The sequence below is a fragment of the Mauremys mutica genome, chromosome 12, assembly GCF_020497125.1.
Source record: "Mauremys mutica isolate MM-2020 ecotype Southern chromosome 12, ASM2049712v1, whole genome shotgun sequence".
Lineage (NCBI taxonomy): Eukaryota > Metazoa > Chordata > Testudines > Geoemydidae > Mauremys > Mauremys mutica.
Genome location: NC_059083.1, coordinates 9,360,000 through 9,387,239, shown reverse-complemented (window position 1 = coordinate 9,387,239; position 27,240 = coordinate 9,360,000). Strand labels below are relative to the sequence as shown.

General features: G+C 52.8%; 1 protein-coding gene across 3 annotated transcripts; it reads left to right on the top strand.

Moving 5' to 3' along the window:
- The first annotated feature begins 2,159 nt into the window (after positions 1 to 2,159).
- On the top strand, positions 2,160 to 15,422 carry LOC123345622 (C-type lectin domain family 2 member D-like). 3 transcript variants are annotated; one of them, XM_044982613.1, is made up of 5 exons: positions 2,160 to 2,212; positions 7,665 to 7,799; positions 9,917 to 10,101; positions 12,393 to 12,496; positions 14,410 to 15,422. In XM_044982613.1, exons 1-5 carry the CDS (start codon positions 2,182 to 2,184, stop codon positions 14,558 to 14,560), a joined length of 606 nt encoding a protein of 201 aa, XP_044838548.1. In that variant the 5' UTR covers positions 2,160 to 2,181; the 3' UTR covers positions 14,561 to 15,422. The 3 variants fall into 3 exon arrangements, with proteins under 3 accessions (XP_044838548.1, XP_044838546.1, XP_044838547.1); XM_044982611.1 differs by lacking the exon at positions 2,160 to 2,212 and adding an exon at positions 4,418 to 4,674 and having other exon boundaries at positions 14,410 to 15,420; XM_044982612.1 differs by lacking the exon at positions 2,160 to 2,212 and adding an exon at positions 4,418 to 4,674 and having other exon boundaries at positions 14,304 to 14,418.
- Positions 15,423 to 27,240: the final 11,818 nt, after the last annotated feature.

Here is a 27,240-nt window from a genome sequence, read left to right as displayed (position 1 = left end):
AGAGCAGCAGCGGGCTGAGATGCTCAGCCCGCTGCTGTGTGCCATCAAAAATCAGCTGGCATGCCACCTTTGGCATGTGTGCCGTAGGTTGCCGACCCCTGCTCTATACCAGTGATTCACAAACTGGGGTTCGCAAACCCTTGGGGGGTTGCAGAACGTTACAGGGGGTTCGCCAGAAAAAAAATCACTAATGGTGGCCAGAGGACCCCGGGCATTGGAGACAGCAGATGGGACCCGGTTGCAGGGCAGACACCCTGAGCCCCAGGGAGAGCGGGGCCAGGCAGTTGGGGCTGGCAGCCCGAGTTCCAGCGGTCAGTGCGGGAGCCGGCAGCCTGAATCCCAGTGCTCTGTGTGGGGCTGGCAGCTCGAGTAACAGGAAGAGTGGGGCTGGGCAGTTGGGGCTGGCAGCCTGAGCCCTGCCCCCATCAGCAGGGGAGCCGGCAGCCTGAACCCCAGCCTGAGCCCCAGGAAGAGTGGGGTGGGCAATTGGGGCATCCATCACACTGAGGAAATTTAAACTTAAATCCCTGAAAATATTCATTTTTAGGAGGGGGTTCTTGACATTTCACAATTTAGTGAAAGGGGTTCGCGGGCTGTTAAAGTTTGGGAACCCCTGCTCTATACACTAGTAAGGAGATGAGCATTTTACAGTTGCTGGAGGGCTCTATTTAGCAGTAACAGGGCTACAGGAAAGTCAGTCAACATTTCTTGTTTCTCTGATGAAAAGTGGCCCACTCCCTTCCCCACACCAAACTTGTCACAAATAATTGTCAACAACTTCATTTTCTGGTTTTGGCTAAATTGGCTAAATGACAAGCTAAATGGCAACACAGTCCTGCTTTCATGCTTGGCTCACCCCCCAGCCTGCTGGTCCAACAGCTGCAGTAGAGGAGGAGATAGGTGGAAAACGGCAGGACCCCAAAAATCCACCTCTTGGGGTGCAGAGTGGCAACAGCAGCAGCAGCAGCAAACCCTCAGGTCTGATCACATGCCAATGGGCACCACCGCTGGCCCAACGGACCATGGTGAAGTTAGCACAGCATCTGATCTCAGGGATGGGGCACCCATGGAGCCACAGCCGCTCATCCTGCCCTGTGCAGCTCCCCCCGGATGAGATGAATCACTGCCAGCCCGGGGGAGAGACGCGCGCCCCAGCTAGGGTGACCAGATCCAGATGTCCCGATTTTATAGGGCCAGTCCCGATATTTGGGGCTTTGTCTTATATAGGCACCAGGAGCCTATATCAGAAAAAGACCCCAAAATTGGGACTGTCCCTATAAAAGTGGGACATCTGCTCACCCCAACCCCCTGTCCTGATTTTTTGCACATGATATCTGGTGATGAGTTTGCCTTGATGGCCTGTTTTGCTTAGCAATAACACAGCAAGGCCTACTGAAGAAAAACATATACTAGCTGAAACAGTCAGGCGCTTGCCTGGTTGCTGACTGTATGACCTTGTTAAATAAGACGGTGCTTGCAGAGTCTGGGAAAAATGCTTGAAGAAGCTTTTTGAAGCAACATGTACTTTTTTGTACTAGCTATGAAGATAATGAAGAAATAACAGTTGTTCTTTGTTTTGTATGCTGGGAAAGTGTAATTGGGAAGGTGCAGTGATGACGCGACAGAGCAGCTAATAAAACAGTTTGAATCTGCAGAAGGGGGGCTGGTTCTGTGTTGTTGATGTGTGAGTGCATCAATGAAGAACTTGGTATTTGGACTCTGCTGGTGTTGCCTGCCTCTCTTGCGCTCAGACAACAAACCTGAAGAGTCTGGGATAGAGAGAACCCGACACTGGCTATCCCCAGCCCAGCCCTGTGCTGCCTGCCAAGGAAATCAGTTACTTTCACTTTCATTCCTCAGCAGGCAGCCAGGGAGGGGAGGGGAGTGGGGAGAGAGGGGTGCTCTGTGGGGGGAGGGAGGAAGGTGGGGTGCTCCGTGGGGGGAGGGAGGAGAAGAATGGATGTTACGGGGGACAACAAAGGATACGGCCAGAGCCAGCGAGCTGCCTCACCTTCCCCGAGACCCCAGCAGCCAATCCCCTCCCTCAGCCTGTGCTGCATCCGGCTCTCTCTAGGACCCAGCAGCCCTGCTCTTACTGCGCCACTGCTCCGTCTGCCTGGGCTCCCAGCAGAACGGTGCTCCCAGCCCTAGCGGTGCCCCCGGCGGCTGCTCGTTCTGCCTATGGCTAAGGGCGGCCCTGCCACTAAGGCGGGTAAGTTTCCACTGCAGCTTATGGCGGCCCTCAGGCGGGGACCCCCCAATTCTTCCCCACCCGCTGCACGGCTTGGCCCCTGCAGTGCTGCCCCCCCCCTCCGCGGCGCTCCCTCCTCTCTGCCCCCCCTCGCTGCCAGGGCCGAGCCCCCTCCCTGCGGGGGCCACTGTCCCCCAGTCTCTGCCCCCCTTGCAGGGTCTCCCCCGGTCCCTGCCTGGGCAGAGCCCGGCTCCCTGCTCCCCGGTGGGGCTTCTCCCCCTCCCTGCCGCCCAGTCCCTGCCCGGGCAGAGTCCCCCAGCTGAGGCTGGGTTGGCTGGGGGGCCTGGGGTGCACGTCATTTTGTTGACTTTGGGGGAGGTCGGGGAGGGGGGGGAGAAACGCCAGAGCAATTCTTCACTCCCGCTTTGCAGCCAATCAGAGCACACGCCGGCGTCAGGTGGCGGCCGGGAAGCCCCTGTAAACATCCCCTGGGGCAGGCAGAAGGGATCAGTCCGGAGGGCTGGGGGTGAGGGCTCGGAAGGGACCCGCAGTGCTGGCCCCAGTGCGGAAGAGAATCAGGGATGCAGGGCTGGGCCCTGGCTGGGCGCCTGATCGCAGGGGTCATTACGTCCTGAGATCTGACCCCAGCAAGGGAGAAGAGCCAGAGACTCCACTAGGGACTGGGCCACTGCAATTGATGTTATGTAGGAGGCGCCTAGATATTGGTGTCCCTCAGCCGGATAAAACCCTAAGGCCGAGGGACAGATCGCTGGGCAGGGCTGGGTGTAGAGGGGAAGCGGGTGGGGTTGGATGTGGGGCATTGAGAGGAAGGAGCCAGTTGTGGAGAGGAAGCGGCAGCTGGACACAAACCCTGCAGGCCGGATGCCAACTGGCCCTCCCCCCTGCAGCGCGCTGGCGAGGCCAGGCTGGGCGGGGACGGGGGTGAGGTGGGGGGACTCTGCCTGCTGGAGGCCAATGGGAGCAGCTAAATCAGGCTCAGGCGCCCAATCAGCCGTGCCGCACTCTGTGTGAATGGAAGGAAGGGAAGGGAGGAAAAATCCCGGACGCCCCCCCCCCAACCACTTGGCGCCCTAGGCGACCGCTTAGTTTGCCTAGTGGTTGCACCCGCCCTGTTTGCAGTGTTTACACTCAACTGCATCCTTTTCTCCTGTTTTGGTTTTTGAAAAACTTTCGAATACGTCCTTGTGTTCTGAACCGTGTTCTGAGACAGATTTTCATTTTCTTCCCATTTTAGTGTGTCAGATCTTTAAACCGTTGTCTGCTAACAGCTTGAAATGTGTACACGATGGGCCTGAGATTCATACTGTCAGATACGCACACACTTCAGCGCTTGCATGCATGCCTGTTTGTCTGTTGTGTGTATCTTGTTGACTAATACATGACCTTACTTCAACGGGCTGCTTTGCATATACAGTGGAGTTGCATTATACGTGCAGTTAACTTATGCAAATTCAGCTATACATGATCCGCAAAAAAAAAAAGAAAAATAATGATTCCGCCCACTATTCCACTCAAGTATCAGAGGGGTAGCCGTGTTAGTCTGGTTCTGTAGAAGCAGCAAAGAATCCTATGGCACCTTATAGACTAACAGACGTTTTGCAGCATGATGCATCCGAAGAAGTGGGTATTCACCCACGAAAGCTCATGCTGCAAAACGTCTGTTAGTCTATAAGGTGCCACAGGATTCTTTGCTATTCCACTCAGTGAGCGTATGCTCCGGAGTGAGCGTGAGATGGGAGATGTGAATCTGCTGTTCCCCCAGTTGGTCTCAGTTCCCGCGTGCCTCTCATAGTGTGAACATCTCGCCGCGCTGCATATCAGTGGTGGGTGTAGCTATAGGTCTGACTCATCTGTATAGCACTTTGGGCTGAGGGGATGGGATTTGATTATCACAGCACCCACTGACAATTTTAAAAACAAGAGCGGATGTTTTTCTAAACGATCCGCCCTAGGAAATATGTGTGGACATTCTATGGCCTGTGTTGTACAGATCACAATGGTCCCTTCTGGTCTCAGAGTCTATGAATCTTTTACAGCATGGATTCCCTCTCATCCAGAAAAACTACCAAAGAAGATGGAGGCAGAACTGAGAATCTGCTGCTGATCAGAACCGACTTTGTTTTGAGGCCGTGTGTACCCACACTTGAACCGCTTCAGCTGAACTGGTGCAAGCGCGTGTGTGGACACTCTTATTTCAGTTTAGCTTAAACCTCTTCCTAGAGGACTTGGAGCTAAATCGCAATCAGTCTGGTTAAAATGGGAACACACGCACACGCTTTTCACTGGCTGAGCATCACGCCTTTAAACTAAACTGGTGCACAACTGAATGTACATGGATCCTGAATCGCAGAGAGTTGTAGCCAGTGAGATTGAGCTGCTCAGAGTCCAGCATGCCCCCCAGGGACTCCAAGAGAGAGGCGAGACGGAGGAGCACTTTAACTGCAGTGGAGGTGTGGAGAAAGGTAATTGGAGCCTCCATGCAAGGGGCTTGGATGGGCAGAGAGAACGAGACTGACTCAGACGGGGCTGCATTTTCAGTGGCAGCTGCAATTTGTCCGACCTCCTGTGTGCATGAGCAGCAGGAAGCTGATCACCCCAAGGGGCTCCTATGGCCCAGGGACCCAGTTTGCTCCCACTGCTGGTACTTTGTGTTCCTGGGTGGACCCAAGTGGCGTGGTAGTGGATTCAGAGACAATTTTGAAGGGGGGGGGGGAAATGTTCACCCGTCTGAAATGCTGGCCCAGGTCTCCATTCATTTTTCCTCTTCCCTTCTCTTTCTCTCTCCTTATCCAAAGGCCAGGCTTTGAAACAGGAGAGCAGTAGGCAGGCTCGGCTGCGTGCATGTACCCAGGGCCCTGGTCTGTGTGAGTAACAAGCAAGTGTCAGGGGACAGCAGGTGACTCATGTTGTGGGCGCACGCCACGCCAGTGCATTCACCTTTCCCTGCCAGTGCCGCTGGCATAGGGTGACCAGACAGCAAGTGTGGAAAATTGGGACAGAAACCCCTTGTTTCTCAGACTCAGTGGCAGCAGTCTGGGCTGAAGCTGCCTTCAGACAGCATTGTCACCATGCAGACTTTGCATGAGCTTCCCTTCAGGGAGGGGTGTCACCGGACCTCCGTGGGTCACAAATTCAGGACAAACTGCTGAGGAATAGGGCAGACACAGCCCAGACTGGTGGTTAGTCTACCATTAGATATACCAAGCCAGTAATAAAAGTAAACTTCTGTCTCACCTCACCGGCTAACAAGAAGTCAGAAAAGCAGTTTCCTTAGTCATTCCAGTTCTTATATTACCACCAAAACTACCAAACGTAATGATGTGTGATTATTTAAAACCAGTTTAATCAAACAAAGGGTTCTTCTGCTCTCAAAAGATCATTCGCAGACCCAGGTCAATACATAGCTCAGATCTTACCCAATAATCATGCTGTTGCCAATCCTTTAGTATCTAAGGGCTGGTCCACACTAAGAAGCGGGGTCGAACTAGGGTACGCAAATTCAGCTACGTGAATAGCGTAGCTGAATTCGAAGTACCCTAGTTCGAACTACTCACCCGTCCAGACGCCGTGGAATCGAAGTCCGCGGCTCCAAGGTCGACTCCGCCACCGCCGTTTGCAGTGGTGGAGTACCGGAGTCGACCACGGCGCTTCCGGAGTTCGAACTATCGCGTCCAGATTAGACGCGATAGTTCGAACTCCGAGAAGTCGAACTCACCGCGTCGACCCGGCTGGTAAGTGTAGACTAGCCCTAATATCTAAAGGTTTATTTAGAAGAGAAGAGAAGGAGAAAGATAAAGTGGTTAAGGAAATCGAATGCATACGCTCAGTGCAAAGTTCTTGGATCAGGTTTGTAGCAGTGATGAAATGAACTGCAAGTTTGCAAAAGTCTCCCTGGAAATGACCCAAACAGGTTGGGGGTCATCAGTCCCATTTAGAGCTTCCTTGTTAAAAATCCAGACCAGAGAAATGTAGCAGGAAATGAAGACAAACTGGAGATATTTCCAAGGTCTTTTATCTCTTCTCCCGTGTGGATGGAATGTCACTGTCCCAAAACAAAGCCCCAGCACAGTGTGTGGAAAAGTACAGGCACAAGATGGAGGCCAGGGTCACATGAGCAAGTCACATGCTCACGCATGCTTTGCTGACTCTCAGGAGCAGCCATTGCCCAAATTCTGTCTAAAGCGTCCTCAGTAAGGCTCACGGGTGGGGGACAAGTTTCTTCTATGACGCAATGGAAAAGTTAAGTTTTCTTCAGGGCCGGCTTTAGGGCAATTCAGCCAATACCCCGGAATTGGGCCCTGCGCCCCTAAGAGGGCCCCGCAACGTCCCAAAGGAGCTGCCGCCGAAGTCCCGCCACTGTCTTTGGCAGCAGCTCAGTCGCTGCCACGGAGGAAGGTCCCTCCGCCGAAATGCCACCAAAGACACCGGCAGCCGATTGAGCTGCTGCCAAAGTCCCAGCAGTGTCGGCGGCAGCAGCTCAATCATTGCTGCTGTCTTCGGCGGCATTTTGGCAGAGGGACCTTCCTCTGCGGCAGCGATTGAGCTGCCGCCGCCGACACTGCTGGGACTTCGGCAGCAGCTCCTTCGAATCAGGCCCCGTGGTGCCTAAAGCCGGCCCTGGTTTTCTTTAACGAGCCACCAACTTGAATAGCTTATTCACAATGTGTTGACCAGACTGGATGTAAATAAACTACCTTGTAGGTGTTTCTCCAGGAGCAAACCCATTTGAAATATTGGTACATAAGTCAATATTCATAACTTCAGATACAAAGATGATACATGTTCATGCACAGGTTAATTACGTTGAGCAAATCCTAACTTTTCCATTGACACCTGCCATGACGTATGTTGTACAAGGCTTGTTGCAATTATCTAACAGTGGCAATATCAGTGATATCAATGGTACATTTCAATCATACACCATTGACACCAAAGAGACTTTGCATGAGCTTCCCGTAGGGGGAGGGGAAGGAGTTGAGGGTCCAGTCACAGGCTGTGGGGTGGGGGTGGATGCAGCTGGAGTTGGCAGGCTCAGTGGCTGGGTGTGGAGGGGGAAGTCTGATTCCTTCAGGCAGAGGGCAAAGGCCGAGCATGGGGCAGAGTAAAGGTGAGTGAGAGACATGTTCCCATCCCTCACCCCTCTGGGCAACTGTGAGCCAAGAGCCAGTCTGGGCAGCGTCTCTGAGAGAGTCTGTGGGAGGAGCAAGGGGAGAGATTAAATAAGTATTGGTATTGGGCCACCCTGGTCGGGTGAACGTGGGGTCATTTGGGACTGGGGCGAGTTTATCAGTGTGTTTAGCCTCTGACTGGGGGCTGTAGTTAATGTCTGTACCCAGAGGGGGAAGGGCAGCACCCTGGGAATCACAGTAGATACTTGCTCCACAGTGGCTCAGGCACGGATACCGTTAATGAGTCTGCTCCCCAGCAGCACTCATGGCTTTGTCACTTTCAGGCCCTGGGTCTAACCACACACTCAGGGAATGTGCTTCCCGTCAAGTCCTAGTCCCAGCTGTCGTCCTAGCTGCAGCCGCAGTTTTTATGTTGATCGCCCTCATCACTATCGCTGCTCTAGCAGAACTTTTAAGAGGTAAGTGCATGGCCCAGCCAGTCTCTGCTCCCCCTGGAGCTGTCACAGCCACAGAATCTCTCCTCCGTGTCCCCTTTGGCTTCAGCAGTCAGGAGAGAAAGGAGTTTGTCTAAAGGCCTATGCAGCCCCGTCACCTTAGTAGTTGGAGATCTGTGAGGCACAGAGCGCTTGTTATCTCTTGTTTTCTGGATGGGGAAACCGAGGCCCAGGAAGGCTCACGGGTGGGGGCGTTTTCAAGGTGCTAAATCTTCCTACACCTCAGAGCTTCCCAGCTCCCCATACGCATATTGCGTGTCTAGGGTAAAGTGCACGTGGAACTGTAGGATCAGCATCACTAAAAGGGCACATTATTGACAGACCTTATTGTTGACTTCTATACCTGCCATCTCACCGTTGCTAAGCAGCACGTCCCGTCTGCAGCACTGAGCTGCTCTGCCGTTATCGGGCTGGCCTTTCTGCAGCCCCTTTTCAGGGCCGGTGGGTGCTCCTGTGTCACTGACTCAGACCGTATCATTCAGTATCAAAACCCTCCTTGAGGCTGAGAGGTTCAACCCACAGACGAAGGAAATCGGAAGAGAAGGTCCCCCAGAGGCACCAACTGGCCCAGTCGGTGCCGTTTGAGGGCTGCTGTTTATACTGTTCCGGGCGCACTGTACCTTATGGTCGCTATTGCCGAGCAGTTCAGCTACATTCACCTCTTGGACCAGATCCTCTGCACCACTTAGGACTAACTCAAGAATTGCCTCTCCTCTGGTGGGTTCCAAGACTAGCTGCTCCAAGAAGCACCTGGGTTGGTTCCCTGTTGTGAGTCTAATCCCATCTTCATCTCAAGGCATCTCTAAAGCAAAGAGCCCGGGAAGGGGAGCCAGGCAGCTGGGGCAGCAGGACGTCCCTGGGTTAGCAGACCCAGCATCTCATGTAGTTATATTGAACTCTGGTATCAATATTGGTCTGTGCCAAGCATCAGGTATCGTTCCCCCTACCTACGATGACCAGATGTCCCGTTTTTAAAAGGACAGTCCCGTATTTAAGCCCTCCTGCAGGTCTCCCGACTTTTTCTTAAAAATGGGGAAATTGTCCCAAATTTTCTGTCTCCTTCCCACCAGTACTGGCGGGTCCTGCTCTGGCCGGATCCCTGCTCACCAGCTCCCACCTGTGAGCAGTGAGGGCTTTGAGGGCTGCTGTTTATATAGTTCCAGGTGCACTGTACATTATGGGTGCTGTTGCCGAGCAGTTCAGGCGCCCACCCACCAGCGGGGAGTGCGGGGCAATGGCCAGTGATGGGAGTGGTGGTGGGGCGAAGATGCAGCGCACGGGGCTGTCAGCTCCCCCTGCTGGTCCATCAGCACAACCCCTGCTGCGTGCCGGCTCTCAGCCAGCAGGGCCCTGCTTCCCCCCCCCCCATCCTGTTTCCAGCCAGCCAGCGCTGGCTGCGAGCTGCGGTGGCTGGTGAGTGCAGTGTCCAGGTAAGTTACATGTCTCCCAGGCTGCCCACCCATTGGCCCTTTATATGCTCCCTGTCTCCCTGCTTTGCCCCTTCACCCTCCCTAGCCCAGCTGCTCCTCCATATCCCCCCTCCCCCGGCAGGGCCTGTCACTCTCCCAGCGCCGTGCAGAGAAGCAGCCCCTGGTCGGAGCGCTCAGCACACCAACAGCCTGGCCGGCAGGCTCCTTCCTTCCCCCACAGGGGCTCAGTCAAGGTGATGTTAATTTAAATGATTGCACTGCCTAGTTCTGATCGATTGCCATTGAACTCGCTTGACTATGAGTAATTTTACCAGCTGTCCTGTATTGAGCGTAGGGAAATATAGTCGCCCTACCCCTACCTGCCTGCTCCACGCCTTCACGGTGACTCTGGTGCTGCTGCACTCTGCTCTGGGTTGCTCGTCAGCTGCACTTCCTGTGATTGTGACCCCCCAGAGACTGAAGCACTAAAGAAGATGGCGGGGGGGAGGCGGTCATCCATTTCTTGTTCCAAGTAGTCTCGTTCCTCCCTTGGCACAGCTACCGGGGTTTAAGCTTGGATCTGAAGCGATTCTCTTCCCACATTCACTCAGCTTCAGGATCAGGCTGAGGGGAACAGTGTCTCTGACCCTGTGTTACTTGTCTCACTTTCAGTGGAAAAATCCAAACCTCTGGCTGCTCCGGGCCCCCCTGCTGCGCCCTGCTGCCCAGAGGACTGGATCGGGTACCGAGGGAAATGCTACTATTTCTCAGAGACTGACGGGAACTGGACCTACAGCCAGAGCCAGTGCTCTGCACTCAACGCCTCCCTGGCTGCGATCGAGAGTGAGCAGGAAAAGGTGAGAGAGCGGCAGATGCTTTATCCCAGCAGACTGGGCCTGGCAGGGCTGAAAACGGGCTGGGCTCAGCCCCAGAGGTCCAGAAATTGACCTGTTGCCTCTCATGCTAGGAAAGCTGAGTGTGTTTCTGGTGGCCGAATCCCAGCCCTGGCTAGAGCTGGGTTTGCAGTCAGGGATCACTCCCAGCCCACCCTCCTCTTTCCCAGAGCCCCACATGGGAGGATCCCCCTCTGTAAGGCTGGGCCAGCCCGGTCAGCTCCTGACCAATGGGCTGCCTGTTGAGAAAAAAGTTACCTACCTCTCGTAACTGTTGTTCTTCAAGACGTGTTGCTTATGTCAATTCCAAGTAGGTGTGTGCGCTGCGTGCTCGGGTGTCGGAAGGTTTTTCCCCTAGTGGTACCTGTCGCATCAGCTGTGGAGCCCCCTGGAGTGGTGCTTTCATGGCAGTCTATAAAGGTTCTTTCTTGCCGGATACGCCGACATAGAGGAGGTGGGTGGGTCTTGGAATGGACGTGCGCAACATCTCAAAGAACAACAATTACGAAAGGTAGGTAACTGTGTTTTTTTGTCTTAAAAACCTCCAGGGCCTCTGCTAATCTGCCCTGGAGGAAAATGCCTTCCTGACCCCAAATATGGCGATCAGTTAAACCCTGAGCGTGTGGGCAAGACTCACCAGCCAGCACCCAGGAAAGAATTCTCTGTAGTAACTCAGATCCCACCCCAGCACCCCTGTTCATTGGGTGAGCACTGGTCCTTGTGAAGGGGTAAATAACACTTCCTTCTTCACTTTCTCCACACCAGTCACGACAGGAGGTCAGACTAGATGATCATAAGGTTCCTTCTGACCTTAAAGTCTATGAGTCTATGAGTGCTTGCTCATGTCGCTTCCAAGTCGGTGACTCCCAAGCATCTCCTAAGAGGAGGGGTCAGAGTTCAGCAAGTCGCAGACTGCAGCACTGCTCTGCCGAATGCTGCATTGTCTCTAGCCTGCTGAGTCATGGCGTAATGCAATGTAAAGGTGTAGATTGACGACCACGTCGCTACCCTGCAGATGTCCTGAATGGGGACCTGCACCAGGAATGCTGCCGAGGAGGCCTGTGCGCTGTTAAAGCTGGGGCAGGTATCTTTGCTGGGTGGTAGCGCGCTCTGCTACAGGCTGTGATCCATGACGAGATCCTTTGGGACCACACCGGGAGTCCCCTCATCCGCTCAGCACTTGCAACAAAGAGCTGTGTCGAATTTCAAAATGGCTCTGTCCTTTCCATGTAAAAAGCTAAGTTTTCGACTATTTACAGGTACAACAAAAAAAGTCCACTAGGGGATCGTTTGCCATGGCAAGAGAAGAGCTGCTCCAGTGACTGTCACTGGCGGTAAGAAGGAACTGAGGAGGCGGCTGGTTGGCAGGGACCTACATACACCGCCAGGAAGGCATGATTCCAGGGGGCTCCACAGCCGACCCGATGGGTACCGCTAGGGGAAAAACCTTCCGACGACTGTGCACACACACCTACTTGGAGTTGACATGAGCAAGCACTGGAAGGACCTGCCTCTCCAGCACACCACAGCCAGTGACCCCATGGGTGCCAGGGAAAACACTCTTGGGCTGTGCAGGGAGTGAGCTCTGCCCTTCTGCAGAGCAGTTCCTGCGTGTCTGGCTGGGAGGAGGGGGGGTGCTATGTGCTGCGCTGCTGGGAGGGAGCCTGGCAAGGAGGGCAGAGGTGCCTGCAAAACACAAGAGATGCCCAGCCCCGGAGGGGAGTGGAGAAGGATGGGGCAAGGGCAGGTCTGTCCATGTAACGTGGATGTGGAGATGGAGACAGACAGGGGTAAAATGGCCTCTGAGCAGCCCCAAGCTCCTGCACGTGTCCCCAGGCTCCCAGCTGAGCAGGCCCCAGTCTGATGGGACGTCCAGCAAACCGGGATTCTCAGCCAGCGATCGGTTCACCGACTGAAGCTGCTGTCAGAGAAGGGAGCTTCCAGCTGCTCTCCTGATGGCCCTTCCCTTGCCAGCTCTGACTCCTTCCAAACGTAGAGCGGGGCTGGTGGAGGGGAGAACTGCTGCTGTCACTGAGTCCTGTCTTCATGACCCACAGCTGGTTGGTTAAACTGTGACGTGTTCTCAGCCCCCCTGTGGCACGGGCTGAGCTGGTGTCATCGGACCTGGGGCTCTCAGCTGGCAAACTACAGGTGGCCCAACCAGAACTTCTGACTGGGTACCACACAGAGCCACAGGGGCAGGTGAGCACCAGAGCCAGGGGCCTGAAAGTAATCTGCCTTGTCTTATTTTTCAGGATTTCCTGCTGCGCTATAAGGGCTTCCTCGACCGTTGGATCGGCCTCCAGAGGGAGCCAGGCCAGCCCTGGAGATGGCCCAACGGCACCGAATTCGACAACCGGTGAGTCCCTTTCCCTCTAATAACGTTCTCCATGTTAGATCACGAGTGTCTGCCATGCTGCCAAAAAATGAAGAATATATTCAACTGAGGTTGTTTGGGCTCTTCTTGGTATTTGGTTTTCATGGACTAAAACCAATATTCCACCAGCATTTGTGGCCCCTGCGCAGCGTTATCATAATTTGTAGTAACGTAGCACCTCAGTGTCCTAGACCAGGGCCCCATTGTGCCAGGCGCTGTACGATCACAGAACAGAAAGATGGTCCCTGCCCCACGGGGTTTACAATACACCGCAGTTCTGGGCCCAAGGGTGGTTGCTGGAGGAGACACTAACTGAGCTCCCCCTTCCCCACTGGGCTGTCCGGGTGGAAGTTAGACTCCCTAAGTCCACTCTGAGGAGTGGTGTGCGGAGAAGAACAGGGTCCTTTACTGTTGGGGTAATTTGAGGCTGTAGGGAGACATCTCATTTCACTACTAACAGTCTGTCCTGACAGCCCATCAGGTTCGAAACAGGCCCGCGGCCTCTCTGACAGTCCCCCAGCTGCCCGGGGAGGATCGTATCAAACTCTTCTTCACAGAGAGCTGCTGCTGCTCGCTGCCTTGTGAGAGGCCTGTGGATTCTCTCCCCTCCGCGCCGAATGGGCCTGGAGAGAAGGTTGGGGCTAGGGGAGAGCGTCAGGCAAAGCTGAGTAGTGGGCAAGTCGTGCCTAATATCTACCAGCATAAAGACTCTTCCGGAAGCCCCAGCTGTCGTCTTTCAGCCCCACCCCCTTTCTCCTCTCCCTGCCCTGCAATGGCCACTACAGTCACTCCTCACTCAACGCTGTAGTTATGTTCCTGAAAAATACGACTCTAAGCGAAACGATGTTAAGCAAATCCAATTTCCCCATAAGAATTAATGTAAATGGGGGGTTAAGTTCCAGGGAATTTTTTTTCACTAGACAAAAGACTATATTATATATATACACACACACAGAGTATAAGTTTTAAACAAACAGTTTAATACTGGTGCACAGTGATGATGATTGTGAAGCTTGGTTGAGGTGTAGGAGTCAGAGGGTGGGATATGTCCCAGGGATGCCTTACTGCTAAATGATGAACTAGCACTCAGCTGAGCCCTCAAGGGTTAACTCACACTCTACAAGGCAGCAGGAATGGAGGGAGAGGAGACAGCATCGCAGACAGAGACAGACACACGCAGAGACAGACACACGCACGATGTGTGTGTGTGAGAGAGAGATGCGCATTGCCCCTTTAAGTACACTGCCTTGTTAATTAGATCAGCTTGCTGAGACCGCAGCAGCTGCCAGCAAACTCCCTTGGTCCTGAGCCCTGTTGTGTGTCCCCCTGCTCTATGGAAGATGGAGTAAGAGGGGTGCAGGAGCAGGGGGGAGGGAGACACCCTGACATTAGCCCCTCCCCTTTCTTCCCTCCCCCCGCACAGCAAGCAGGAGTCTCGGGGAGCAGCTCCAAGGCAGAGGGCAGGAGCAGCACATGGCAATGGGGGGAGGGACAGCTGCAATTGCCAGCCTACTGGGCAGCTGCTGCAGAGGGAACTTAGGGGAGCAGGGAGCTGATGGGGGGGCTGCCGGCTCACCCTGGTTCCAAGCCCCCACCAGGCAGCTGCAACGGGCTGCTCTTCCTGCAAGCAGTGGGCAAAGCAGGCGGTTGCCAAACGACATTAGAAGGGAGCATTGCACAACTTTAAATGAGCGCGTTCCCTGATTGATCAGCAATGTAACAACGAAACAGTGTTAACTGGGACAACTTTAAGTGAGGAGTTACTGTTCTTGTTGCCTACATCTGCCAGGGAGGAGTCTGAAATGGGGCCGATGCCTCTGGGTGCCGCCCTGTCCGTGAGTGACGGGCAATGCCCCGCCCCTCCCTGACTCCCACCCCTGGTGTGTCTGTTGCAGATTTCCAATAAGAGGAGGCGGCGACTGTGTTTTTCTGATGGATGAGGGCTGGTTCGGCAGCTCGCGGTGCAGAACATGGAGACGCTGGATCTGCAGCAAACCCGATGCCCGTACAATGGGGAAGGGATGTGCTGTGGAGTCAAAACTTTGAGACTCTTAGGAACTAGGCTTGGAAAAGCTGTATTGGGGAGACACCTTCCATTACCTGTAGATGAAGGAAGCTGCGTCTTTATTCCTTACAGACTCTCCCCAGGGCTTCCCTAGTTTTTATTCACCCATTGGAAGGAGTGGGGGGAAGCAGAAAAGCTTTTCCATCTCTTAACTTTGAACGAACCATTCACCGAACTGAACTTGTTGAATCAATTGAAAAGAAGAAAATATTCTCTCTACACCTGCAGAAGAGGTTACTGTTCTTCAAAAGCTGGTTTAGCACTTCAGCAAACTCCGGTCAGATCCTCAGTGATTCAGGAGCCAAATTAGAGATCCGTGTGACCCAAAAGAACCACACTCATGTGAATCCATTGTTTCATTTCCTATTATATATCTGATATATACACCGCCATGTAGTCTCACAGCAACTGACCAAGTATTCTTTTATTTTATGACTGTCCAGATATTATTTTATCAACTACAATTGGTTAATAACATAGTAAAATCATCCTGATTGGTTAATAACTTAGCTTAGTTAATATTTAAATCGCAGTGTTTTAATATCAAGTGCTTCAGGAGACACATTAGAGAGCAACACTGCTATAGGTTGGTGATACAGGAAAGGCTGAAGGCAAGGGCATGGCAGAGGGATTTACCCGCTGATGTCCCCATGCTGGAGCCAGAGGGAGCTGAGGGCCAGGGGAGCAGTGGCAGGGCCGATCTGCTAGAGATGAAAGGTAACAGAACAGAGCGAGTGCTGGATATTTCTTGGGTGAGGATGAACTCCTCGGGGAGAGGCTGCTGGGAAGACTGGGTTTGCACTCCAGCTGGGGTGTCTGACATGGCAGAAGGACAGGAGCAGATCAGAGAAGAGCCCTGGGGTGGTGAAAGACATTGATGAACCAGATCTCATGGGATTTTGAGGACTATATGCATGGGGGCTGATAAATGGACTATGTTTTGGAACCTGTTGTTATGGAGTATTTGCACAAGGTTTTCATAATAAACTGATCCCAGGGATGGGGCTGATCAGGGTGGATATGCTGTGACTTTAAAAATCAAAATTGGATTTTTTTCAGATTTTTTAATTTAAATTAAAACAAGTTTATTTTTTTTACATGTAAGCAGAGTCAAGATGAGCTCTACCCTGACATCTGGTGGTGAATTATGGCAAGTGTGGAAAAGAACTTCAGGGAGTGATCTTGTTTGCACAGGCACACCCACCCTGCCTAGCATAGCCCATGGCAGCCTAAAATGATCACTTTGGCAGCTGTGGGATCCTCAATTTCTGTTATTGGGGCAGGAGGAATAAAGTGTTGGCATCCTGATTATGTGAATCAAGGACAATGAAACTGTTTTATGACAGAGGGACTCACCATCACCTAAGTAGCACTCGCTAGACAAGGGACATGGGTTCCAAAACCCAGTGAATAAAGAGAGGTTGAGATTTGTACTTTGTGTTGTGGGTCTGCTTTATGAGCCTGATACACCAATTGCTGCAGCTGCATGTCAGAGCTAACATTGAGTCTATTAAGAGTCTAATTACAAGCTACTGAGCTGAATTCACTTTGGCCCAATGGTGCACCAGCACTGGGACTTCCCTGCTAGAAGCTGAAATTACTGAGTGCTGTGTTAACTAGTGGGGGAGCCTGAAGATCTATTGCTAAGCGGCTAGTGGAGTGGAGCAGTTTGTGGGAGGGTTGGAGGAGCAGCATGGCTGGTAGAGCAGAGCAGAGCAGTTTGTGGGACAGCAGGAGCGGCTCATGTTGAAGGCTGCAGTGGAACACCATGGAGAGGTCGGAAATTGGCCTCACACCACGTAAGGTGCCCCTTAATACCCTGCATGTCCCCCTTTTTCCCCCCATTTCCACCCAGGCTGCGAGGGGTAAAACCCTGCAGATAAACTTTTGAACTCTGGAGCTGCACTGACCAGGGACAGAGACTTTTGGGACTTTGGGTGACTCTTGAGTTGCCGGACTCAAGAGATTTTTGGGGTGTTGGACTTTGGGGGATTTTTGGGTTGCTGAAGTCAAGAACCAAAGAGAGAGGACATGGCCCAATTTTCTGGGGTGGGTCTTTGCTCATGGTTTGGTCTATGAACCCTAGTTGTGGTGTTTTCCCAATTTAATGCTGATGTCGTTTACCTCATGTTATTAAACATTTTCTGCTACACCGAGACTCTGTGCTTGCGAGAGGGGAAGTATTGCCTCTTCGAGGCACCCAGGAGTGTGTGTAAGATTTTCCCAGGTCACTGGGTGGGGGCTCAAGCTGGTTTTGCTTTACGTTGTTGGGAGGAGACCCCTCTGTATTGAACCCAGCCCTTGCTGCTATCAACTCGGCCTGGCAGAAGGGTTACGTACACATAAACCTGGGTTGAAGCCTAAACATGTCTCTTGGAATAATTTAAGCTCTGTATTGCAGGTGACTGATGAATTGGTACCTTATGTTGAAAAGGCTGCCTGGGGTCGCTGCAGATACTCACTGAGGTTACAGTCTGGCTGTTGCAGAACAGTGGGGATCCTTGGGGTCCAGGACACTAAAATAGTTACTAGCAGGAGACTGATGGAAGGTTTGGGCATAGCACAGACCCTGTGTGTCAGTGACACTGCCCTGCCCTGCCCCCACCACCAGAAAAGCTGAAAAACTGGGGCTAGCTGAGCAGTTTATGGACAGCGGGTGACTCTCAGTGGCTAGCAAGTGCAGGCGCTGAATCCTGTGGATTCCCAGAGCAGTGTCTGCAAAGATTTTAGGATCAGATTTTCCAAGGGGAGGTCTCATAGCACGCTCATAACTGTACATTCAAGGATATTTGGGGCGAAGAGGGAGGGAATCACAGACAAAGTGGGCATTTTATGTAATATTTTTCACATGTGCCTCAGTTTCTCTCTGCATTGCTACCCAGGGGTGCAAAAGGGTTAAACCTGCTCTTGGAGGAAGATTATGGAGTGGTGGAGTCACACATCTGTCAGGGGAGGTATGAAGGGGTCATTAAAGGACTGGTAGAAACCAACCCAGATCAAAGGAGAATTTGGAAAGGCAATTGGGAACCTCAGTGACCATGATGTTCAAACAAAGGAGATTTCCCTGCCACCTCTCAGAAGGGAAGCGGCAAACAGGCCCCAGCTAGAGAGCAACGGGTGATGACTCGGAGAAGGGCTGGACTCTGAAGAGACAGAATTTTGCACTTGGGACTCATAAGAACATGGAGCAAAAATGGATTCCATACCAGCTCAGCTGCCTGATTGCACTGGCTTGGCCACTGGGGACCAGGCCTTAACCTTTGCCTCTCATTGCTGCCCTAAGAACTTACACATTCTGTAGGCAGGTGACATAAATTGTTACCTTGTTTTGAAAAGGCTGCCTGGTGTTGCTGCAAATACTCCCTGGGAGCAGTGTGTGCTGCAGGGGTCCAGTGTACAGAAGCCTCCCGTAGGAGTCTGGATTTGCTGCAGGGAGCCACAGAGAGAAACAGGGATCATTGGTGCCGAAGGCCCAGACTTGGAGGCCACGGGCCAGGCCCAGCCCACTAAAGGCTGGACATAGACCAGACCCTGTGGATCTGTGACAAGAACTATTGTGCGCTCAGATTTGGGTGCGTAAATGGTAAGCAACTACCAGATGTGGGAATACAAACTGGTGCTTCTTCCCCTAAATCTCCCACAGAATTAGAGGCTATGGCTGAAAGTGGGGCCGGGTGGAAGAATGTTCCAAACTCTGCCTTTGAGAGGTGACCAAATGGCACGGAGATCTCCAGCGGTGACATTGGGGCTTTATGACTTTTAATTTTCAAACTGTTCCTAAGAGCCAAGAGTGTCTGCTCCCACACGATGCCCAAGAGGCAGCCAGCTCCTCATGAAATCAGACCCAGCTCCTGAGGAACAAGTGAATGGATCTGGCAGAACAAGGAGCAATGATCTCAAGTTGCAGTGCGGGAGGTCTAGGTTGGATATTAGGAAAAACTGTTTCACTAGGAGGGTGGTGAAGCACTGGAATGGGTTACCTAGGGAGGTGGTGGAATCTTCTTTCTTAGAGGTTTTTAAGGTCAAGCTTGACAAAGCCCTGGCTGGGATGATTTAGTTGGGGATTGTTCCTGCTTTGAGTAGGGGGTTGGACTAGATGACCTCCTGAGATCCCTTCCAACCCTGTATCTTCTATGATTCCTTGGAAAATGGGTTTGTCTGAGACTTTTCTTTTAGGAGGAAAAAAAAAAACCAAGGGTACTTGCTATTTCAGTTACGCAAGTGCAGCTCATTGGTCTGACTGATTCACTGGTCTACAATTTTTGAGAAGTCGTCTGCTTCAGAGATAAAATGTGCTATTTATTATGTATTTTGATGTGCTGAATTCAAATATGACAGTTAAAACAACTGATTGGCTACTGTTTCTAAGATATTTAAGTTTTTACATTTTATGTCTATGTATATTGTGTAGATAGTAGAGTTTTAATCATAAATTGTAAACCTAGGTCTTTTCATGTGTTTATGGTTGCTTTACATGATAATATTTCACCTGTCCTGTTTATGCAACACTTTAAAAATCAGCAAAAGGGTTATATAAATAAAATTTATTATGAAACAAAAGGGAAAAAACTATTATGTACATAGTTTAGTCCTATTCAGTATCTACTCGGCGCTTCTTGGCTTGTCTCTTGTATTCATTAAATGGAGCATCTCCTGCCAGGAGATTCCACTGCTGTAGTCTGGAGCCCAACAGCTCTGCCTTACTCTTGGGTAGTTCCAAATCCCTGACAAGGTCATTCAGTTCACCTTGTGTTATGAGGTGTGGTTCAGAGGAGGAGGATGGGAGAAAATGTGGGTCCTGTGACATTGATGGTTCAGGACCAGAAGTTTCATCCTCTTCCTCATCTGACTCAAGTGAGAATGATTCTGGTGCATCAGGAACCGGTAGTCCTTCTCCATGGGGTACTGGGCGTATAGCTGATGGAATGTTTGGATAAAGCACAGTCCACTTTTTCTTCTTTGACACACCCTTCCCAACTGGAGGCATCATGCAGAAGTAACAATTGCTGGTATGATCTGTTGGCTCTCTCCAAATCATTGGCACTGCAAAAGGCATAGATTTCCTTTTCCTGTTCAACCACTGGCGAAGAGTTGTTGCACAAGTGTTGCAGCATATGTGTGGGGCCCACCTCTTGTCCTGATCTCCAATTTTGCAGCCAAAATAAAGGTGATAGGCTTTCTTAACCATAGTGGTTATACTGCGCTTTTGTGATGCAAAAGTCACTTCACCACAAACATAGCAGAAGTTATCTGCACTGTTCACACAAGTACGAGGCATCTCTGCTCACTTTGGCTAAACAGAAATGTGTCCCTTTGCAAAATCAAACACTGACAAATAAGAGAGCACGACACTGTATGATTTCTAGAGCTGATATAGGGCAATTTGTTCAGCAGAGTGATGTAAGCTTCGTTATAATTGCATCATCCATGACTTCTAGGAATAACATGATGCAATTCATATCATGTATGACGCAATACCAGCTTCAGATTGCATCATTCATTGTTTTGCCTAAAAAGCAAGTACTGTCCAAACCCAGTCATAGATTTATTCATAGATCCAGTCAAAGATGTATTTTAGTTATTTCTGGTTTAAATTGAGATCCCTTCCCTTTATTACTCACTTATCCTCTGCCATTCCCAAGGCAAGGGTCGTATATACTGACCCAATAGCATACCTTGAAAACTAGAGCCAATCAACAATTTTAAGCATCATTTTCGTTCTCAGTGACCCAGAATTAGTGAAGTTTGACTACATTTATTTCAGAAGCATTTTGCCTGTAGAGCAGTGAATTATTTCAGTGCAACTTTCTCACAAATCCATTTAGCTATGGCCGTGCAGGTTTCCGAAATAGCGCGGTTCCCTTTGATCATCCCACAGCTCTCCCTGTCAGCAGCGCCTGTGAGCTGGAACCTGGGGAACGAAGAGCAGGAGTCACTGGGTGTTTAGCTTTACTGAGCACGATCTTTAGCAGCTATCCCTCGTTCGGAGCGGTGGCCTGTCTCCAAACTAGCTTCCTTCATCCCTACTTTTCTACTGCGCCCTAGTTAGTAACGTGCCTCCCAGAGTGGGAAAGGAGCTGGGGACAGGGCCGGCTCTAGGCACCAGCACTTCAGGCATGTGCTTGGGTGGCACTTTCCAAGGGGCGGCACTTCTGCTCCCCCCCCCCTTTTTTTCCCCTTGGGGAGCATAAAGCCGGGAGCTGGCCCTGAACCAAGATGTTCCCGGTCGGCTGAGGCTTTCAGGCTGAGCTGGAAGTGACACTGCAGTTCTGGATTCAGTCGCTAGATGGCGCTCACGGCAGCCTGAGTGTCACAGGCTGCACCGCAGTTCAGGCTGCCCTGCGGCTGCAGAGCCCGAGCATCATCCCCGGAGCTGAGCCCGGACTGCGGCGGGCGGCGAGAGGGGCTCAGCTCCGGGGGATGATGCTCTGGCTCTCCAGTGGCAGGGCAGCCTGAACTGCAGCCCAGCCTGGGTGTGAGGAGCTGGGGACGGAGGGAAGCAGGGCCTGGGATGCAGGGAGGGGTCCTGCTGCCTCGACCGCTGCTCCTGCTCTGAGTCTCCCCAGGGCGGGCGGCGTTTCCCCGCGGCAGTGGGCTGTGCAGGGCGCCGCCGGGCTGGGCAGGGGGCGCGGATCCCGGCTCGCGCTGACAAGGCGAGTGGCTGGGCAGCCCGAGCTGCCAGGGAGCTGCCCCCTGCTGTCCCCGGACCCAGCCCGGCGTGCACCTCCCCCGCCTCAGCCCCGCGCTGCCTGCCCTGGCCGGGGAGAGGCAGAGCCCGGCTCCGAGCAGGGCTGCGGGGGATACTGCCCTGCCGGGGGACCCCCACAGCTTGGGCACCTGGGGGTCAGTGTCCGTCCTCTCAGCTCTGCCTGCAGGGGGCTGGGGAAGCAGCTGTCAGCGCCTGCCCCTCTCAGCCCTGGCACCCCCACATCCCGCTCCCAGCTCCTCCACTTGTACCTCCCCCCATCGCTCCTTCGCCGCACCCCTTCCCCTTGTACCCTCCCTTCCCCCGCACCTCTCCCCTTGTACCCACCCCCAGCCCTCTCCTCCCACACCTCCCCCTTCCCCGGCACCTCTTCTCCCACAACCCTCCCGATACCCCCTCTCCTCCTCCACCCTCCTCTGCGAGTACATCACACCCTGCTTCTCTGCCAGTGTAGAGCCCCCAAGCGCCCTCACACCTGCTCCGCTGCCTGACCCCTCTTTACTAGAGCCCCATCCCTTTCTGGGTACAAGGTTTGAGGGTTAGTCCCTATGGCTTCCATGTGCATTTGGAGCACTAAAGATGGAGTTGCGGGGGATGGTGGAGCAAGATTTATACTAAAGTTAAATAAAAATAGGAGAAACGGTTTGATCCCCACTGCAACTGTAAACGGGGATTGCTGTGGTGAACGAGGAGGTCACGTTTGTCGGTGGGGAGCCCAGGGCTGGGGCGGCAGGGGGTGGGGATATTAATACAGAAAATTGAGTAATTCATTTAAATTACAATACAGAACTATATTCCCTGCCCCCATCAGACAGGGTGACCAGATGTCCTGATTTCATAGGAACAGTCCCACTTTTGGGGTCTTTTTCTCATATAGACTTCTATTACCCCCCACCCCCGGTCCTGATTTGTCACACTTGCTGTCTGGTCACTCTACCACCCCAAGCAGCTGAGGGGGAGGGGAGGAGCCTGAACCTGGAAGGTGTTGCGGATGGGAGAAGTATGGAACAGAGTTTTTTGGGGGGCAGGGCAGGGAGTTGTTAGGGAGTTGGGGAGCCCTGGCTGACCCCAGGCCTCTCCCAGTCAGTCTGGCACATCTGCCCCTGTCTCTCTAGCGCCCTCCCCCATCCCAACGCTGGCACCCCACTAGTTACTGAGCCCATGCCCGAGTCTGTCCCCCCACGAGCCCTTCTGAACCCCAGCCTGCAACCCCCCAGCAGCCCCCTGCGCCCCACCCTGTCCCCCCCCAAGTGTCTCTTCTCTCCCCCAGCTCCGTCCACCCCCACCCCATTTCCCCCACCCCCCGGGCTGGGGCTCTGCCTGCCCCTCCCCCAGCATCCCCCCGCCCCCGGGTGTCGCTGGGGCTCTGCCTGCCCCCAATAAGCCCCCCGCCCGGGGCTCTCCCCTCAGACCCCGCGCCCTGCCCCGGCCCGGGGAACAGACACTCACCGGGGAGGCGGAGCAGGACACGCAGAACCTCGCGGGCTCAGGAGCAAAACCAAATGGCGACTCACTCCGAGCTCTGCAGGCGGGGGCGGGGCCGCAATATGCAAATTGTATTCCGTCGCCGCCTGGGATTGGGTGACATACCCTGCGCGGGGCGGGGCCGGGCCGGCGGCAGCGTCTGGACAGGAGGTGAAGCCCGCTCCGCTCTCTCGCCGGGCCGGGGCGGGGGAGTTCCCCAGAGTCGCCCCTCGGCCGCCCCAGCACGGACCCTTCAGCGCAGGGCGGGCGCCCCGGGGACACCGGGCAGCCTGGCCTGGGGAGGGGAATAGAAACGGGGGGAGCCAGGCCCGGCCCGCAGCCCAGGTTGCATTAACACAGCACAAGGCTTGTGTAGCTGTGGCGGTGGGTAACCAAGTGCTTCTGGCAACGGGGCCAGCCCCAGCCTGCTTGTTTGCGAGTGACACAGATGGTTTCTCACAAGCCCTGCGCGAGCTGATCTGCCCACAGATGCTCTGTTTCCTGTGCTGCATCTTCCCCGTCCAGCTTACTCAGGCTTGGCCAACAACACACACTATTTTACCAGTCACATTGCACTGACAGCGTTGTGGGGGACGCTCTTCCTTCAGCTTAGCCCTGGCTTAGAGGCTTTAGCTGTTGTCAGTAACTGTACAGCTCTCCCCTGGTGGCACTAGCTACACCAGTACAAGGACCTACTATAGCGGTGTAACTGGGGGGTTGTATGTATGGCTTTGGCTATACCGGGGTAGCTAAAGCGTTTGATTTTTGTGTGGGGACAAGCCCTGAGGAAGTGGTAATGGTTGTGCAGGAACTGAGAGGAAGCAGAGCCAGCGCTAGGCATAAGAAGCCTGAGCAATTGCTACGTTTCCTCCTATTGTCAGCCCAGGTGACACAGTGATATTCTGTTGCTCATTCTGCTTCCTTGGAGGCAGTTTCAAGATCACCTGTCATGAGCCGTATCCTCCCAGATCATTACGTCCAGCCCGGCAGCTTGTATGTGCCGCTTGATGGAATCCTTGCAGCGGAATTTGGGACGGCCAACCTTCCTACTGCCTTTTTAAATTCGCTGTACAGAGCTCTGGTAGATAAATCTCTGATCATTTTCATATGACTTTACATTGTGCCTCTTCATATAACCTTCTAGTGGGTCTACCCACGTGTGACCTCTGTTTTCATGAGACTTTGTATCAAAGCCTCATATAGAAACCTTGTACTGATGAGCCTTGGTATATGGAAACTTTGTATCGGAGCCTCATGTAGAAACTTTGTGTTAAGCCTTGGTATAATATTATAGCCCCTAAGGATAGTTAAAGTAGAAGAAATATGTCTTTTTGCTAGGAGTAAAATAAGATCTTCCCCGCCCCCACTCCCTTAATCAATTGCCCTGTTGAATGAACGAGGTGTGAATGAGGAAGGCATGGAAGACAGCACCTCCAGACAGCCTCAACCCTTGGAGAGGGGGTGGACGCCAGACCCAAGGACAATAAAACTTGTCAAGTGGAGCAGACATATTGACAGTCTGGGGGGTTAGATGCAAGCACCTTCTTTTGAAAGCATTGGGACAACACCCAGAGGGAAGCAGCACAAAGGACCAATGGACACAGACACAAATTTTGAACCTGGTACAAATTTGCATGAGAGGGAAGCTGCTATAAATGTGAGGTGTCTTGCACAGGACCCCGGGTCTCCTCTTGTCAACATCGGAGCATCGATCCGGACCGGCAGAAGCCCGGCTCCACCCCCTCCCCCATCTAACTCACCCGGCCAGTGCAGTTCAGGGGAGCAACTAATTGGTAACAACAAAATGGAGTGTGCTTGTGTGTGTGTATGTGAGTGCATGAGTGTAATATATATTTATCATATGCATATGATAGTGTTAATTAATACATGTATTACTAATAAATGTGGCATTTTGCCTTATTCCCCCTGAAAAGATCCTGTGCAGGACTTTAAGTACAACACTCTCTTAGTCAGCTGCTTGTTTTCCATACATATGACAGGGCCGACCTAGGTGGAACTCCTTGCCAGAGGATGTTATGAGGGCCAATACTTTAACAGGGTTCAAGAAAGAACTAGATAAGTTCATGGAGGACAGGTCCATCAATGGCTATCAGCCAGGATGGGCAGGGATGGTGCCCCTAGCCTCTGTTTGCCAGAAGCTGGGAATGGGCGACAGGGGATGGATCACTTGATGATTCCCTGTTCTGTTCATTCCCTCTGAAGCACCTGGCATTGGCCACTGTCAGAAGACAGGATACTGGGCTAGATGGACCTTTGGTCTGACCCAGTAAGGCCGTTCTTAGGTCATTTGCCTCCTATGTTAGGTCATGGCTGCCAGCCATAGCATTTCACTTGTGGTGATTTTGTCAGGCCATTTGATTCCTATTCCGCTGTGCATGTGGCATTGTTGCAGGCAGTTATTTTTTTCATATGGTGACGATGAAGGAGGCAGGTCCCTAATGAGTGTAGAAGACAAGGGAACATAGCAGCTGTGTAAACTTGGCATTTTGTGGACACTTTACCACCCCCTCATCTTTACCATAGTCTTTTTTTTTAGACTTTTGCTTATTATTAGTAGTAGTAATATCCAGAGGGGCAGTGCAGTGAGGGTGCTAAGAAAGAAGTCCCTTATTTTTTAAATACAAAGTTGGCAACTCTACGAGTGCAGAATAATGGGCAGTTCTCTTTAGTCTGAGGGCTGGTCTACACTAAGGGGAAAAATCGATATAAGATACGCAACTTCAGCTACGTGAATAACGTAGCTGAAGTCGAAGTATCTTATATCGATAACTTACCCGTCCTCACGGCGCGGGATCGATGTCCAGGGCTCTCCATGTCGACGCCGCCACCGCCGTTCGCGGCGGTGGAGTTCCGGAATCGATAGAAGCGCGTTCGGGGATCGATATATCAGGTCTAGATGAGACGCGATATATCGATCCCTGAAAAATCGATCGCTACCCGCCGATACGGCGGGTAGTGTAGACGTAGCCAGAGTCAACTGTTGTATGAAGAGAGCTACTTTGTACTGTGCCTTGTACTAAAGTAATAAACAGGAAGAGCCTGACAGCCGGGATCAGACAACAAAGCCCTGAGCAGCTCCTGAGCTGCTGATTTAGCCGAAGTGGGCGGGTTGTGGTTATTTTCCACCCCAACTGCCTGGACTTTGTAACGCTGGGGGAGCACTGCCAAGGCACAGCAAATTGAAGGCAGAGCTGGATTTGCATTTCTCTTACCTTGTAAGAACTAGGCTTGATTTCCCACTCCCTGTGCGCCATGGTAGTGCCCCTGCTGCGATGTACATGTGTAAGGGATGACATAAGGCACAGGGCAGCGGGTGAGACTCAGACCCATGGATCATCTGGAGCAAACGGGGCCTTTTGCTTCAGTTGGAACCCACCAACACTTTCGTTGGTGTCAGTGTTATGCTCCCGCTGCCGAAAAGCAGCTATGGGAACCAGGGCAGGCCAAGCTGGAGGGGTCAAATGTGGGTCACAGAGGCCTGAATCTCTCCCCCCTCTCTCCAGTTCCCCCCTCACGCGTCTGCCTCCCTGGGTGTCTACAGGGCCTGTCACTTTCTCCAACTGCCTCCAAATCTCTCACTCAGGCCCTGTCACAGAGCCACAGGCTATGCCCCAGCTTTTGAACAGTCTCTTGCACAAACCCTGTCAGTGGGCCAGGCCCCCACGGGTCTCACTCTCCCTTCTGGGTAGACTCCTGTATTGGGGGACCAGGGAGAACCTGGGCTGGGAGGAGACTCCTCCATTGGTGGTGTTCAAGGAGGATCTGGGGATCCTACACACTCTGCTTTGGGGGCCTCTCCAACTTCATCCTCCCTCTCCGCCGCACCTCAGTATGGTGCCCAAATGAATGGTTCTGGGCTGGGCTGGGCACTGTTGGGTGCTGAGTGCCCAAAAGGTGGGACAGGGTTCACTCTCTGCAGGGACAGGGGAGCTGTGGTGGTCAGTGATTACACTGTCCCAGATCCTCACAGGTATCTAGGCACCTAATGCCCCCATTTTGGAAGTGAGGCACCTAAATACCTTTGGGGATCTGGGCCTCGGGGCTTATGGTGCTTGCAAGAGTCAGGCTTTATTCTGGGTCTGAGACCTGGCCATGCTGAGCCACAAGAGCGGCCCAGCATTCTGCCCAGACTCTGTCTGGGAAGCTCAGCCCTTAAAGGTGTAGTGCTCAGTGCCACGGGAGGAACGGGGAGGGATCTCTGCTCCATAGCTCTGTGCCAGCGACTCTGGAACCTCAGTGACTGCAGTGAGGGTCCTTTTCTGCAGCTCTGGGCACTTGGCCAATCATATTGCTTGAGTCACAGGGTGGAATATTTTCCCTCCACCACAGGAAGCCAAAGCAGAACAGTTCTGAGGGTGTGAGAAGGGAACCTAAGTTGGGTGGGAAGTTCTTGTGCTTAGGGTGCAGGGGGCGATCTGGAAGTGGGGAGGGAGGGAAACTCCTCCACTGCATGTGTGTGTGTGTGTGTGG

What these genes read in the sequence shown, in the direction of transcription:
- LOC123345622 (XM_044982611.1), top strand. Translation starts at nt 4,539, where the DNA reads ATGTACATGGATCCTGAATCGCAGAGAGTTGTAGCCAGTGAGATTGAG. An exon ending in CAGTGGAGGTGTGGAGAAAG is followed by an intron (nt 4,675 to 7,664) that starts GTAATTGGAGCC and finishes TGTCACTTTCAG; the next exon opens with GCCCTGGGTCTAACCACACA. An exon ending in TCTAGCAGAACTTTTAAGAG is followed by an intron (nt 7,800 to 9,916) that starts GTAAGTGCATGG and finishes TCTCACTTTCAG; the next exon opens with TGGAAAAATCCAAACCTCTG.